This window comes from Sapajus apella, unplaced genomic scaffold (assembly GCF_009761245.1).
Source record: "Sapajus apella isolate SASKATOON/1434 unplaced genomic scaffold, GSC_monkey_1.0 scaffold43, whole genome shotgun sequence".
Lineage (NCBI taxonomy): Eukaryota > Metazoa > Chordata > Mammalia > Primates > Cebidae > Sapajus > Sapajus apella.
The window spans coordinates 14,686,004-14,698,741 of record NW_022436983.1 but is presented as its reverse complement, the minus strand read 5'-3'; the positions used below and the strand labels follow the sequence as shown (position 1 = coordinate 14,698,741).

General features: G+C 60.0%; 1 protein-coding gene across 13 annotated transcripts in view; it reads left to right on the top strand.

Moving 5' to 3' along the window:
* Positions 1-8,084, top strand: part of RAP1GAP (RAP1 GTPase activating protein) — a 71,875-nt gene extending 63,791 nt beyond the window's left edge. For 5 of the 13 annotated variants that reach the window (XR_004275861.1, XR_004275859.1, XR_004275858.1 and 2 more), the window contains 8 exons: positions 727-981; positions 1,726-1,835; positions 2,836-2,949; positions 4,694-4,817; positions 5,804-5,906; positions 6,226-6,360; positions 6,583-6,625; positions 7,044-8,084. Coding sequence is in view for 6 of the 13 variants with exons in the window: in XM_032300704.1 (XP_032156595.1) it covers positions 727-981; positions 1,726-1,835; positions 2,836-2,949; positions 4,694-4,817; positions 5,804-5,906; positions 6,257-6,360; positions 6,583-6,591 (819 nt within the window). In the remaining 7 variants the exon portion in view is untranslated. The remainder of the gene's footprint in view (positions 1-726; positions 982-1,725; positions 1,836-2,835; positions 2,950-4,693; positions 4,818-5,803; positions 5,907-6,225; positions 6,361-6,582; positions 6,626-7,043) is intronic. The other 8 variants (XR_004275857.1, XM_032300705.1, XM_032300704.1 and 5 more) reach the window with 8 other exon arrangements.
* Positions 8,085-12,738: the final 4,654 nt, after the last annotated feature.

The window sequence follows — 12,738 nt, the reverse complement described above, 5'->3', positions numbered from 1 at the left end:
TTACCCCAACCCAGTTTTATCAACCACTCCCTTCCTCTCCACCAGAGTGACCCAGCCTCCTGTGGGTGGCCACAGAGGGGCCCCAGGGACAGGGCAAGGCTAGCAGCACCCACCATGGCAGTAACCGGACCCATTTCTGTTTTGTTTTTCACAACTCTCCCTCTCTCCATGTTTCCTCCTTTTATTCCACCCTCTCTCCTTTTTTCATTCCCTCCTTCCTTCTCTCCTCCTCCTGTGGCCTCTCTGCCCTTTGGTTCTTCATTTCTCCTTCCTTTTTGCACCTGTTTTTTTTGCTCCCTCTCCTCCTTCCCGTTTCCGCTGTTATCACCCTTGCTTTTTCCTTTCCACCTTCCCCTGTCTTTCCTTCTCTGTGTGTGACCCTCCCTGGGCCTGTCTCTGGGTCCTTGCATCCTCATCTCTCTGTATGTCCCTCTGTGCCCGTCTAATGCGCCCTCACTGGGTCACACGTGTCCCTGTCTCTGGGTAACTGTCTGTCCATCTCTCTCCCTGTCTGCCCGGTCCTCTGTCTCTCCTTGTGCTTCTTGCCTTCCCTTCCCCCGGCCCTATCCCTCTTCCATTACTTCCTGCGCCCTTCTCTTCCTTTTTCTCTGTCTTCCTCCTTTCTCTGTGTCTCCTCCTCTCTGTGTCTCCCGCCCACCATCTCTCTCGCTCTCTGACTCTCTCTCTGTCTCTCTCTCTCTGCCCCCACCCTCTGCTGCTTGCCAGTCATTGCTTATTCCTGGGAAAAGCGCGAGTAGATTCGGACGCCGGGGCAGTGCCATAGGCATAGGAACCGTGGAAGAGGTTGTCGTCCGCGGGGCCGCCAGCTCTGGAGGCTGCCTGCACGCGCTGTTCTCTGCTCGTACTCAGGACGGAGGCCATATTGGGGACGTTGCCCCCCTGCCCCCGGGACAGGCCCCAGGGCGTGCGGGATGGAGCGGCAGCAGCTCCGATGGCACTCAGCACCTGCTTTGGGGCCTGGTACCTGTGCCAGAGCCAGTGCCCCCTCACCAGGGGCTTCTGGCCCTGCCTTGGCCCCTGGGACCCTGGCCCAGTCCCTGCCAGGATCCGGTACCCAAAGGCCCTACGCCCAACCGCACGTCCCCCAATATCGCCGGTCTGCATGGAGCACCATCCCTCTCCTCTGCCCTGACTCCCCCTCCCCTCCAGGAACTGGCCTGGGGGTCCTACCCCTTCCTGCCTCCAGAGAAGCTGGGGGCAGGCTTCTGGGGCCTTGGGCATCCCAATACAGTGTGTGAGAAGCTGAGGGAATCTTCCAACTGCTGGGCCAGAACCTCCCCCAGCCAATTTGGAGGTTCCGGGGAGGGGCCCCAGCTGGTATGGGGTGGGTCTTGGGTTGCTACACTGCCCTCTCACCACCACCCTTAGACTGCAGATCCCAGGGAGCCCTGGGGGGCGGGGAGGGGTAGCCATTCTGAGGACTCAGCCTCCTCCCACCCTAGACCCTGGGGACCCTGCCCTAACCCGGGGCCAATATCGACGTGCATTCCTGCTGTGTGAGGTCGGGAGAGGCCCTGCCCTCCTGGGACCTGTTTACCTTTCTATAAACTGGGAGGGCTGTCTCTGGGAATGGACATCTTCTCTTATTCTTTCTTGCTCACCAACTCTGCTTCAGGGCCTGGGGCAGCAGGGTCCCCAGAAGGGATGTGGGGGGCACTGGGGCTCCCTGGGAAGGTGGCACTGAGTTGGGGCCTCTCCCCACAGTCCCTGATTGTCCCTGGGAAGAGCCCCACGAGGAAGAAGGCAGGCCCGTTTGGCTCCCGCCGCAGCAGCGCCATTGGCATCGAGAACATACAGGAGGTGCAGGAGAAGAGGTGGGTGAGGGGGGACAGTGCCCCGATCCCCTGCAGCCTCGCCCCTGACCCCCGTTCAGTGGCAAAGCAAAGCAAGCAGAAGGGAGTGCCCACCCCTCTGCCTCTCTGTCCCCATCAGTGACAAATGTGCGGCCAAGTCCCTGCTGCATGTCGGGCACCAGGACCAGCATGTCACCTAAGGTGCCACATGCAGATCAAGAAGCCATAGGTCATAGGGGTCAAGGGGCTTACCCAGGTCACACAGCCAGTAATGGGCAGAGCTGGGATCTGAGACCTGATCTGTGTGGGGCCAGCACCCATGCTCTTCCCGAGGCCTCAGCGCAGGTAGGAGGGCCTAGGACTGGTTTTCAGGGTGGCCACAGATGGGCCTGGGGGTCCACAAGTGTGGGCAGCATGAGGGCAGCCAGCCCAGGCCAATAGCAGAGCTGTCCCCGACATCAGAGGCTGGCTCCTGGGTATGAGTCCATCTCCCTGGTGCTAACGATGTGTGACCTTGGGTGAGTCACTGAGCTCCTCTGAGCCTTACTGTTCCAATCTGGAGAAGGGATGAGAACACAGCCAATGGCATGGGGCTGCTGTGGGGACTCGGGCGCTGCATGTGAGGCCGGGGTCGGGTCCCCTGAGAGGGCTCCAGTAGGGGAGCAGGCATTGTCCTTGCTGCCACCAGAGCTTAGTGTGCCGCGAATCCTGGGTTCAGGGCCTGGCATTGCCACATCCTAGCTGTGTGTCCCTGGTTGGGTTCCTTATCTAAGGATAGGGACAGCTGTACCTGCTCCTGTGAAGAGGACCTGAGAGGAATCCCGTCCCTGTCCAGTATAGCTCCATTAGTGCCACCCCCATTGTTGGCCAGGCTAGCCAGGGAGCCCACAGGACCGTTGCAGGGCTGGCCCTGAAGATAGGGGTGTAGGTATGAGACAGGAGGCACCATGACCCCCATCACCACCTGGCCCGATGCCAGGCCCAGTGCTGAATCCCTCCGCTGCCCCCATGTGCCCCGCAGGGAGAGCCCTCCGGCTGGCCAGAAGACCCCAGACAGCGGGCACGTCTCCCAGGAGCCCAAGTCGGAGAACTCATCCACTCAGAGCTCCCCAGAGATGCCCACGACCAAGAACAGGTTGGGGCTCAGGGCACGTGGGTCTTGGGGGCTTGGGAGTGTGAATCAGCCTTTCCCTCCCCTGCCTGGGCCCAGGACAGCACAGGAACCTTGACTCTGCCACAGCAAGGTGTCAGGGGGGCCTGGGCATTCTCTGGGACCCTCCTTTGACACATACCCACCGAGCACCTTGTGCACACCCAGCTCCATGCCCGGCTCTGGAGCACAGAGGTGCCCTGTGTATAGGTCCCCTCCTCACGGTCACAGGTGCATCAGAACATGGCCTCATAAGCCGTTTCCAGATCATGGTGATAGGAGGAACCTAAAGCAGGGGTTGAGGGGGGATAAAGAAGGACTGGGGGCAGTGGTGTTTAGATGGGTCCTCAGGGGAGACATCTCCAAGGGGTGACATTTGAATTGGAAACTGAGCCAGCTCTGTAGGACTGGCATGGCAGAGAGAAGAGCACTCAGGTAAGGAGCTTGTCCAGTGCAGTGGCCCAGGGCACACTCCAGGGACAGAAAGAAGGGTGGCCAGGAGTGGTGGCACATGCCTGGAATCCACCTACTTGGGAGGCTGAAGAAGGAGGATGGGTTTAGCCCAGGACTTGGAGGCTGTAGTGAGCTATGATCATGCCTGTGAATAGCCACTGCACTCTAGCCTGGGCATCATAGCAAGACTCCATCTCTTAAAAAATAAAAAGTACCTGAGGGGCTGGGCCCCTGGTGGCGGGAAGGAGATTGGAGAGGTGGGCAGGCGCTGGCTTATAGCTTAGCAGGCTGTACAAGAGTTTTGGCTTTTATCCTCGGTGTGACAGGGAGCCTTGGGAGGACGGTAATTACGAGGGTGATGCTTTAAGAAGCTGACTGCAGTTGTTGTATGGAGAAGGGGTTAGAGTGGGGTGGGGTGGAAACAGAGAGGCCAGTGAGGAAGCCGCCCCTCCATTTGGCGTCTGTTGGCTGAGCTGCCTCTGTGTGGGGCTCTGTGGGAATAGAGAGGACTCAGCCCCTGCAGGCGAACAGAGAGGCAAGACAGGGTGGCAGAGATGGGGGAGGCGCAGTACGCAGGACCCAGAGCGGGGAGCATCATTCTCACCTTGGGAGGAGGAATCGGGGAAGGACTCCTGGAGTGGGAGCCCGAGGCTGATTTTTGAAAGACACGTTTGCTTTTGGGATTTGAGAGCAGGACAGAGACTCCAGGCAGGGGGCGTCGAGGCTCTGAACATGAAAAGCTTGTGGGGTTAAGAGTAGACTGTAGACCAGCTACGGGAGCTGCCTAGGCTCCTTCCCTGCCCTCCGCCTGTGCTGAGTGGCCCTGGGCCGTGTGCCTGCCCCCTCTGTGCCTGGCGTCTCCTCATCTGGAAGATGGGTGTCATAATCTTAGCGGTGAGCTAACTCAGGTAAAGGCACATGGAGCAGGCCCCGGTGCAGTGCGCTGCACCCGATGATGTTACTGTTATGAATCGCCACGCTGAGTAATCGCCACGCTGAGGACGTTGTGCTTTATCTGGGGGAATGGGGAGCCAGGAGAGGGTTGTGAGCAGGGGAGGAGCATGGTCAGATTTACAGATTAGGAAGGACAGTGTGGGGAGTAGGAGGCTGCAGTGGGAGTCTGAGGGGATCAGAGGCCCAAGGACCTGTAAGGGGTCCCCAAAGGTGCTTGGCTGCCCCAGGCCAGGCCTCCCAGGTTGGGGAGGCCAGGGAGTGAGGGCCTGGCCCAGGAGGGACTCTGGGTGGATGGCGGCTAATGCGGCGCTGTCCACGGCAGAGCGGAGACTACCGCGCAGAGAGCAGAGGCGCTCAAGGACTTCTCCCGCTCCTCGTCCAGTGCCAGCAGCTTCGCCAGCGTGGTGGAGGAGACGGAGGGCGTGGATGGAGAGGACACCGGCCTGGTGAGAGTCTCAGGGGGTCAGGGGCTCCACAGGAGCTTGGATGGGGGCCCTTAGGTCCCTGGAGGTGCCCTGAGTAGAAGCATGAGCCTGGGTGTGGCTGGGATGTGATCAGGGGACCCAGCCCAAAGGAGCAGTGCAGACGAACCTCCCCTGCTCAGAAGCCTGCCATGGCTCCCCAGCACTGTCCACAGGAAGCTCCGTCTCTGGGGCTCTTGGAGATGTGGTCGCTCTCTTCCTCTCTAGTCTCCTCTCTTACCACCTCAGACATTACCACCGCATCATACTCCCTTGCAATCCCCCAAGCCTCCTGGGCTTCCTGCACCCCTGGGCCTTTGCATGTGCCATCTCTTCTGTCTGGAGCACTCTTCCTGCGTCCTCCTCCTTTCTTCACTAGGCTGACTGACTCATCCTTCTTGACTGAGTCTCACATACCTCCTCCTGAAAGCCTTCCCTGATTTCCTAGTCCCAGGGTAGGTTAGGAACCCTCTTTGCACTCTCACAGTCCCCGGGCTTTGCCCGGCACACCTTTTGTCATTCTTCATTCTGCAAACCATCAGTGGGCCCCTGTTCCTTGCCAAGCGCTGCCCCAGGTGCAGCAGGTGCAGCCAGGAACAGCGCAGATCCAGGTCCTGCCTGCTGGGGCACAGAGTCCAGAATTACAACGGTCTCTTCACAGCCTGCCTCGCCTCCCGGACATCGGGCTCCCGTGGGCAGGGCCCATGCCTGATTTATGTCATGGCAAGCCCTGGAGAGCATCAGTGAATGTTTGTTGAATAAATGTGTGGCAGTGGGTGGGGTGTGCCTGGGTCTGTGCCGGCCCTGCCTCTGCCCTCCTGTGGTCTCCCTGGCAGCCATGGCTGGGCCAGTCCTTGCAGGAGGCACAGGTGGAGGATGTGGAGTGCAGTGAGGGAGAGGGGCTGGGTGGGGGCCCTAGCCAGGGCCAAGGACATGCGCTAACCTCCCTCCCTCTCTCCAACCCTCCGCAGGAGAGTGTGTCGTCCTCTGGAACACCCCACAAGCGGGACTCCTTCATCTATAGCACATGGCTGGAGGACAGTGTCAGCACCACTAGTGGGGGCAGCTCCCCAGGTACCAGGACAGTGCAGCTTCCCCACGAAGCAGGGCTACCCTTGGGGTAGGAGGAAGACAGGGTTGGGCACGGGCTGGGGTGCCAGTTCCCATGCCCCGCATGGTGGGTGTGTGATGTGACTGCCCCAGCCTTGGAGGACAGTGGGCAGGTCATTGTCCAGCCTAGGGTGGCTGGGCAGATTGGAGGGCTGGTTTCTTCTGGAAGGGTCTCAGAGGACAATGTGGGATGGCAAGGAAGAAAGTTAGGGGTGGGGTTGGAGCACACTGGTGCCGACCGCCCACCTGTGCCCCCGTCTCCCTGGTGCCTCCCCGCGGCCAGTGAGGTGGCTCCCTCCTGCCCCCCTCCCCAGGCCCCTCTCGATCACCCCACCCAGACGCCGGCAAGCTGGGGGACCCTGCGTGTCCCGAGATCAAGATCCAGTTGGAAGCATCTGAGCAGCACACAACCCAGCTGGTATGTGCAGCCCTCTGGGGCTGGCACTGGGGGAGCCCCACCCAGGAGGGGATGAGCTGGAGGGGAGACTGGGAGCTGAGGCTGAACCAAGAGAGGTCCCCCAGGCCAGGCGGTGTGGGGCTTGCCGGCCTGGAGACAACCAGTGACTTTGCGCACCTGTGTCTTTCACCCCGTTGCTTCTCCTGTCCTGCTGCCTGCCTCGCTGCCACTGTCTGTCTGCAGGGCTGTTAGCCCAGCCGCCCCCTCTGAAGGTGCAACTGAGCAGGTTAGACCCAGCCCCTCAGCTTGTGTTTGGTGGGAGAGGGTGGGAGTGTGTCGGGGGCTGAGCTGACTCCTCCCTGCTCCTCTGCCACCTCTCTGGGGTGAGAGCTATGTATCTAGATTTGAACCCCTGACACTCTGTTGCTGGGTGACTTGGGCAGGTCACGGCCCGTCCCTGGGACCTCTGCCCTGGAATTATTGGAGGATTTGATGGGAGTGTGAAAGGGGCTTGGAGTTGCCGGGTGGGAGGAAGTTTCAGGGTTCCCAGTGGGATGGAAAGACCAGGAGCCTGGAATTCCAAGGGCAGGCCCCTCCCAGGGTGGGGTTCCCTGAGACGGGGACTTGGTAGAGTTGGGGCACACTGGTGCCAACCACCCACCATGCCAAGTTTCACGGTGTTTCCATCCCCCTTTGCCCTGTAGATGAGGCCATGGAAGCACAAGGGGAAGATGCCGTGTCAAGTCCAGGCAGATGGGACCTCTGCCCTGAAGACCAACACCAGCCCGTGGGCCGCCCCCTGCCTCTCCACCCTCCCCATGGCCCACCCATCTGGGCTGTCTCTGCAGGGCAGAGCCATCCAGACTTGGGATTGGGGAAGCTGCTGGCATCGTCCCCACCCCCAGCCTGGGGGTCCGGGCTGGGGCAAGGATTGCTCAGTGGAAGCAAGACCGGGGACCTGGTTTGCCCCCACCCTGGGCCTCCATCACCCTTGAGCATCCCTCTGGACTCAGAGGGAACACAATGGGAGAGAGGGATTGAGACAGCTCAGTGCGGAGAGCTTACTCCCTGAAGGCAGCAGGAAGTGGATGTGACATGTTGGGGAGTGAGCACTAGGTTGGGGGTCAGGGGTCCTGGTTTCTGATTTGGGTTCTGCTGTGTGACTCTGGCCAAGTCACTCTCCCTCTCTGGGCACTTCTGCTACAAATGGACATGATTATTTCAGAAGTCACTGATGACTGATTACATGTATCTGACCTAGAAGTTGGGATTTTCTTCCCAGGGACCTCCCATCACTCTACCCTGCTTCTTAAGGTGCCTGGGGCCCCAGGTGGGCAGAGGGGCAGGGAGCTGGCTGTGCCCATTGCACCTCTCAGACCCTCCAGTTCTGCCACAGGTCTGCCAGTGCCCTGTCCACTGCCTGCACATAACAGACAAATGACCCCCTCATGGGGGATGGGGACCTCCCTGGCTCTTCAGTCAGCACCCAGCTTCACCCCTGCCATCCCATGCCGCTGGGCCCTCCACGCTGAGAGTCTCAGCTGGCCGTGAGTCCAGGCCTTGCCCCCACCGCCATGGAGGGGCAGCCAGGCGCAGCTGCTGGGAGCCCTTGTGTATCTGCCACACTTTTTAGGCGCCATGCCAAAGGCCAGCCTCCCAGCCCCAACACCCATTTTGGAAGCCCCTGTGGCCGTGTGGATGTCGGTAACAGTTGTATAAAATAAATTCTATTTATCGCTATTGTACCCAGAGTTGGGCCTGGCTTTGTGTGAACCGTGGCCAGGTTGACCCCAGACAGATGTCCAGGGATGCCAAGGTGGCAGGGGTCAAGCCTGTCCCCATCAGAGCTGCTGGGCCTGAGGACTCCTCCAAAGCCAAGCCACTGGCTCTGTGAGCATCGCCCTTGGTTTCCTCCTCGGGTGCTGTCCTTCCCTGCACCCTGTGCCCCTTCCTCACTGCAGGAAGAACATGGCTGTACAGTCAGTCAGACAGATTTGAGTCCTGGCACTGTCTCTTGTCAACTGAATGGGTGGCATTGAGAAATGTATTAGCCTTTGTAAGCCTGTGTTTACTTTTGTAAAATAGGAATGGTAGTGCCTCTCCCAAGGGTTTGTTATGAGGATTCAATGAGTTGGTGCATATCAAACATACAGCACACAGTGTCTGGCACACAGTAGGTGCTCAATTAATTGCTTCCTTCTCCCCGCTCTCATATTCAGTGAATCCCCTTATATGGCCACCAGGGGGCGCCAAGGGATCACTTACCGGCCCGGATGGAGGCCCAGGAGATGGGGATGAGTCCAAGGTCCATCTCCCAGGAGCTCACAGCTGGGACAGTAGGATGAAGGGTGAGGAGGGGCAGCCAGGGAACAGGAGAGGTGTACACAAGCAGGGCCTGGAGAGAGAGGTGTCGGGGAGAGTCCCCGGAGCTGCTCCCCGTTCCTGGGAAGACCTAGGGAGGAGGGGCCCTGCAGGATGGGGCCTTGAGTGAAAGTGCTGGGGCCCAGTGTTGGGGCCCAGTGTTGGGGCATAGGGACCCCACCTCTCCTCTGTCCCAATCCACCCTGGAACCCGAAGGTGGCAGCCCTCTTGGAATGGTGGGAGGGTGACAATGGAGGGGACAGGGAGGTGGGTAGGGATGAGGCCAGAGGCAATGTGGCCTTGAACTCCGGACTGAGGGGCCAGGGCTCTGCGCCGAGGGCAGGGGGAGCCCGGGCAGGAGCTGTAGTTGCTGGTGGAGGCAACACCAGCAGAGGGAGGAGGGGACCAAGGAGGCTGTTGCTGGGGGAAGAGGGTGGCCAGGAGGATGCTGAGGAGGACACCGGGTGAGCCTGGGCAGGGGGACCGAGCGCCTGATGGGCTGTGGGGCTGAGTGGGGAATCGGGAGGCTCCCAGTAGTGCAGCCTGGGTGTTGGGTGAGTGAAGGGGATCCTCAGGGCCAGGACCACAGAGGAGAGCAGGTTTGCAGGGTGCACTGGGGACATTGGGTTTGGGAGCAGGCACCAAATTGGGCCCCAGAAGGATCAGCCATGGCTTGGCCTCCCTGACAGCCTGGCAGTGCCCCCCAGCCCCTGCTGGCCCTGCCCCCTTCCCAGGATGATGCTGAAGGCACCCCAGGGGGTTGTCCAAGGAGTGCCACGCTTTTCCTGACAGGGCCCTTCTGTGACCCTCTGATGCCTCAGGCCACCCATGGGTGGTGACTCACACCCAAACCCCAGCACCACCCAACTGGGTTTGGCTCTAAGCTGCTCTGGGCTCAGTAAGTCCCCTGCAAACCACTCCCCCATCAGCCGCACCCCTGCTCCCTATCCCTTAGCTCCCCCTCCGCCGCATTCCTGTGCCCTCTGTCCTCCCGCCCCACCTCTGCAGCGCTGGCCCCACGGTGCAGTAGCATGGTGAAGAGCTTATTCCGAGTCAGCTCTGAGCTGCATTGCCCACTTGCTCTATGACCATGGACACATGATTTTGGCTCTCTGGGCCTGTTTCCTCATCTGTGCAGTGGGGGTGCCAACAGCCCTACCCTCACTGGCACCCTGGCATGAGGATTCAATGAGGTGCCACCTCATAAAGTTCTCGGTGCAGCCCCAGCCCATGGTGGGCTCAAAGAAGAGAGTGTGCACGCCGGCGGGGAGGGACGGATTGATGACGTCCGTAATTCAGAGTATGTGGAGTCGCCCACCTGCTGCTGGGCCCAGTGCAGGCACCTGGATGTGAGGCTTTGGGAATGGACCATGTCAGGTGCTCTCCTGGGCCTCAGCTTGCCAGGTTTACCTGGGGTGAGGATGCTTCCATAACAGAGCTGGGGGGGTCCCCAGCATGTTTCCCTGTACTTAGCAATGCACCCCCACTCTGTTCTATCCTGCAGGGGAGACAGAACAGCAGGATCTGCCATGGCAGCTCGGTGGGCAGCTCAGTGGGCAGAACCTGCCTTTGCCCCATCCCTGTCTGGCTGGTGTCAGGCCCGTCTGCAGGAAGGAAGGCCTCTGGGCTGGGTTTCACCCCACCGCACCCCTCCAAGCTCTCAGGTGGGGTAAGGGGAGGCTGGCGATGGATCAGGCCTCTGGGATCAAAGTGTCCAGTGCTGTTTCTCTTGTGCCTGCGCCAGCTCTGTGCTCGCCCTGGGCTCTGAGGTGGGAGGGCGAGCCGGGACACTCTGACCCGAGGCTAGAATTAGGACTTGGGCGGGGGTACCAGGCTCCGGGAAGCGCTGGACTCTGCTTAGAAATTACTCTGTTGGTGGAAACAGCAGCCAGGGGGTTCCTCCACACGCAGGAGGGAAGAGGCCTCCCGTGGAGGGACTTGGGTGCCTGGAAGACTCGACCTTCCTCATCTGCCCTGCCTCACAGCAGGGGCCTCCTGTCTTTCTGAGTCTCAGTTTCCTCACCTGGAAATGAGGACAAGGCCCCTACCTATTGCTCTGAAGAGGCCGTCTTGGCCTTAAGGTACCTGGGGTGGCTGCTGGCACAGAACCCATGCCCAATACGAGGGGGTCCTCCCCTGCCCCCTCAGCTGGGGTGTCCCTGGACATCCGTAGCCAACCTTGGGGCAACTTTGCCAAGGAGATGAGCACAGGCCCAAGCCGGCCCAGTGCCAGGGGGCTGGGAGCTGGATGTTCTGTGCTGCCCAGGCCACAGGGGGTGCTCAGCCAGGGACCCTGGAATGTGGAGGTCTCTCCCTCCTTCCCTGCTCCCGCCTTGCCAAGGGGATGGAGCCTCCTGAAATAACTAGATCTGGTTAGCGAGGCTAATTTTAAAAGCCACTCTGGCTGCCCCATAAGCCCTTCTGGGAAGCCATGAATGTCCCTGTGTCTGCCCCTGGGAGGCAGGGCCAGGGGAGAGCTCAGGGGCCAGGGCCGACCTCCGAATGGACTCCCGCCCCTGCCTCCCAGGACCGGCCCGTCTGGGGCCCAGTGTTGTGGCTTAGGGACCCCACCTCTCTCCTCTGCCCCGATTCACTCAGGCAAATCCCAGTGGGCTTTCAGGACCCTCCACCCCCTTTACCAGTCTCCCAAAGCAGCTCTGGGAGAGGCCCCGAAGCTCTCTGTCTGTCTCCCCCTCTGTCTCCAGTGCTCAGTCTCTGTGTCCCTTTATCTCTGTGTCTCTGCCTCTCTCGTCTCTAACACTTGTGGTCCCTCTGCAGCTGTGCTTCCGTCCCCCTCTCTCTCTGGACCCATCACGCAGGAGGCAGGACACAGCGTTCCAAATGGTTCATACGCTGGGCTCTGTGCACTGGGTGGTGGTCAGCTGTGTCCACCCAGGAGCTGGGGGTTCAGGTGTGGCCCAGTGAGGGAGGGAAGCAGTCCTGGGGACCAGTGGGAGCTATAACTGGGCAGGCAGGAGCCAAGTCCAGACGCGACCTGCACCATCTGGCCAGGCCCACTTCCAGCAGGAGGAAAGAGCTCCAGGTCTAGGGTTGCCAGATTTAGCAAATAGAAACCCACGGTGCCCAGTTAAATTTGAATTTCAGATAAACAAGGAATAATTTTTAGTTTAAGTATACCTTGTGCGATATTTGGGACATACTTATAGCAACCCTCTCCAGGGAGGCGCTAAGAGTGGGGAGAGAGATTTCTCAGGAAAGGCAGGTTGCATTTCTCAGGTCTGATGGCGGTGTCACAACCATGTCCTGGGGAAATCCCAGTCTGATGAGGGAGGCACAGCTCCAGCCCACAAGGAGTTGGCATGGGGACAGTCCTTGGGAAGGTGGTGAGAAGACACATAACACACAAAGTCTTCCCAGCAGAACCAGAGACATCAGAAGGAAGGCTCTGTGTGTGCAGGAATGGCTGGGCCCAGGGCCCTCATGCAGTAGGCACTCCATAAATACTTGCTGAGTGAATGAAGAATTCTCCCAACCCATCCCTGCGGGGAGGGGAATGGAGGGGGATGCGTGGCCAGCAGGGGGCTCTAGCACCCTACTGCCCAAGCTCCTGGGAAGCAAGTGTATGCCACCCCCAACCCAGGGACTCCCCAATATGAGCTGCAAAGGGGATGGGAGGGGCCCGAGTGGGTGACGAGGGGAGGTCAGCTTTTCCCCTATTTCGGCCTCTCCCCAGGCCCCAATCCTATGTGGGAGTTCAGCCCTGGGCAAGGGGGCAGGTGACAGTGGGGACCAGGGCAGGTGATCTACCCTTCTGGCATTTGGGGGAGAGCTGGGATGAAGGTGGTGTTGGGGGACAGGCCAGAGACGCACTGCTCAGTGGGGGACATTGGACGAGCCAAGGGACCCCTGGAACCTAGGAAGTGAGGGATCCTTGTTTCTGGGGAGGTGAGACTTGGGCCTTTATCTGTGGCCCATTAATCTCAGGGGTCTCCCTGGAGTGGGGGCAACTAGGGTGAGACCTGTGGCCCTTTCAGGCCTCCCCAGGGGCAGAGTTTCTTTTTTTTTTTTTTTTTTTTT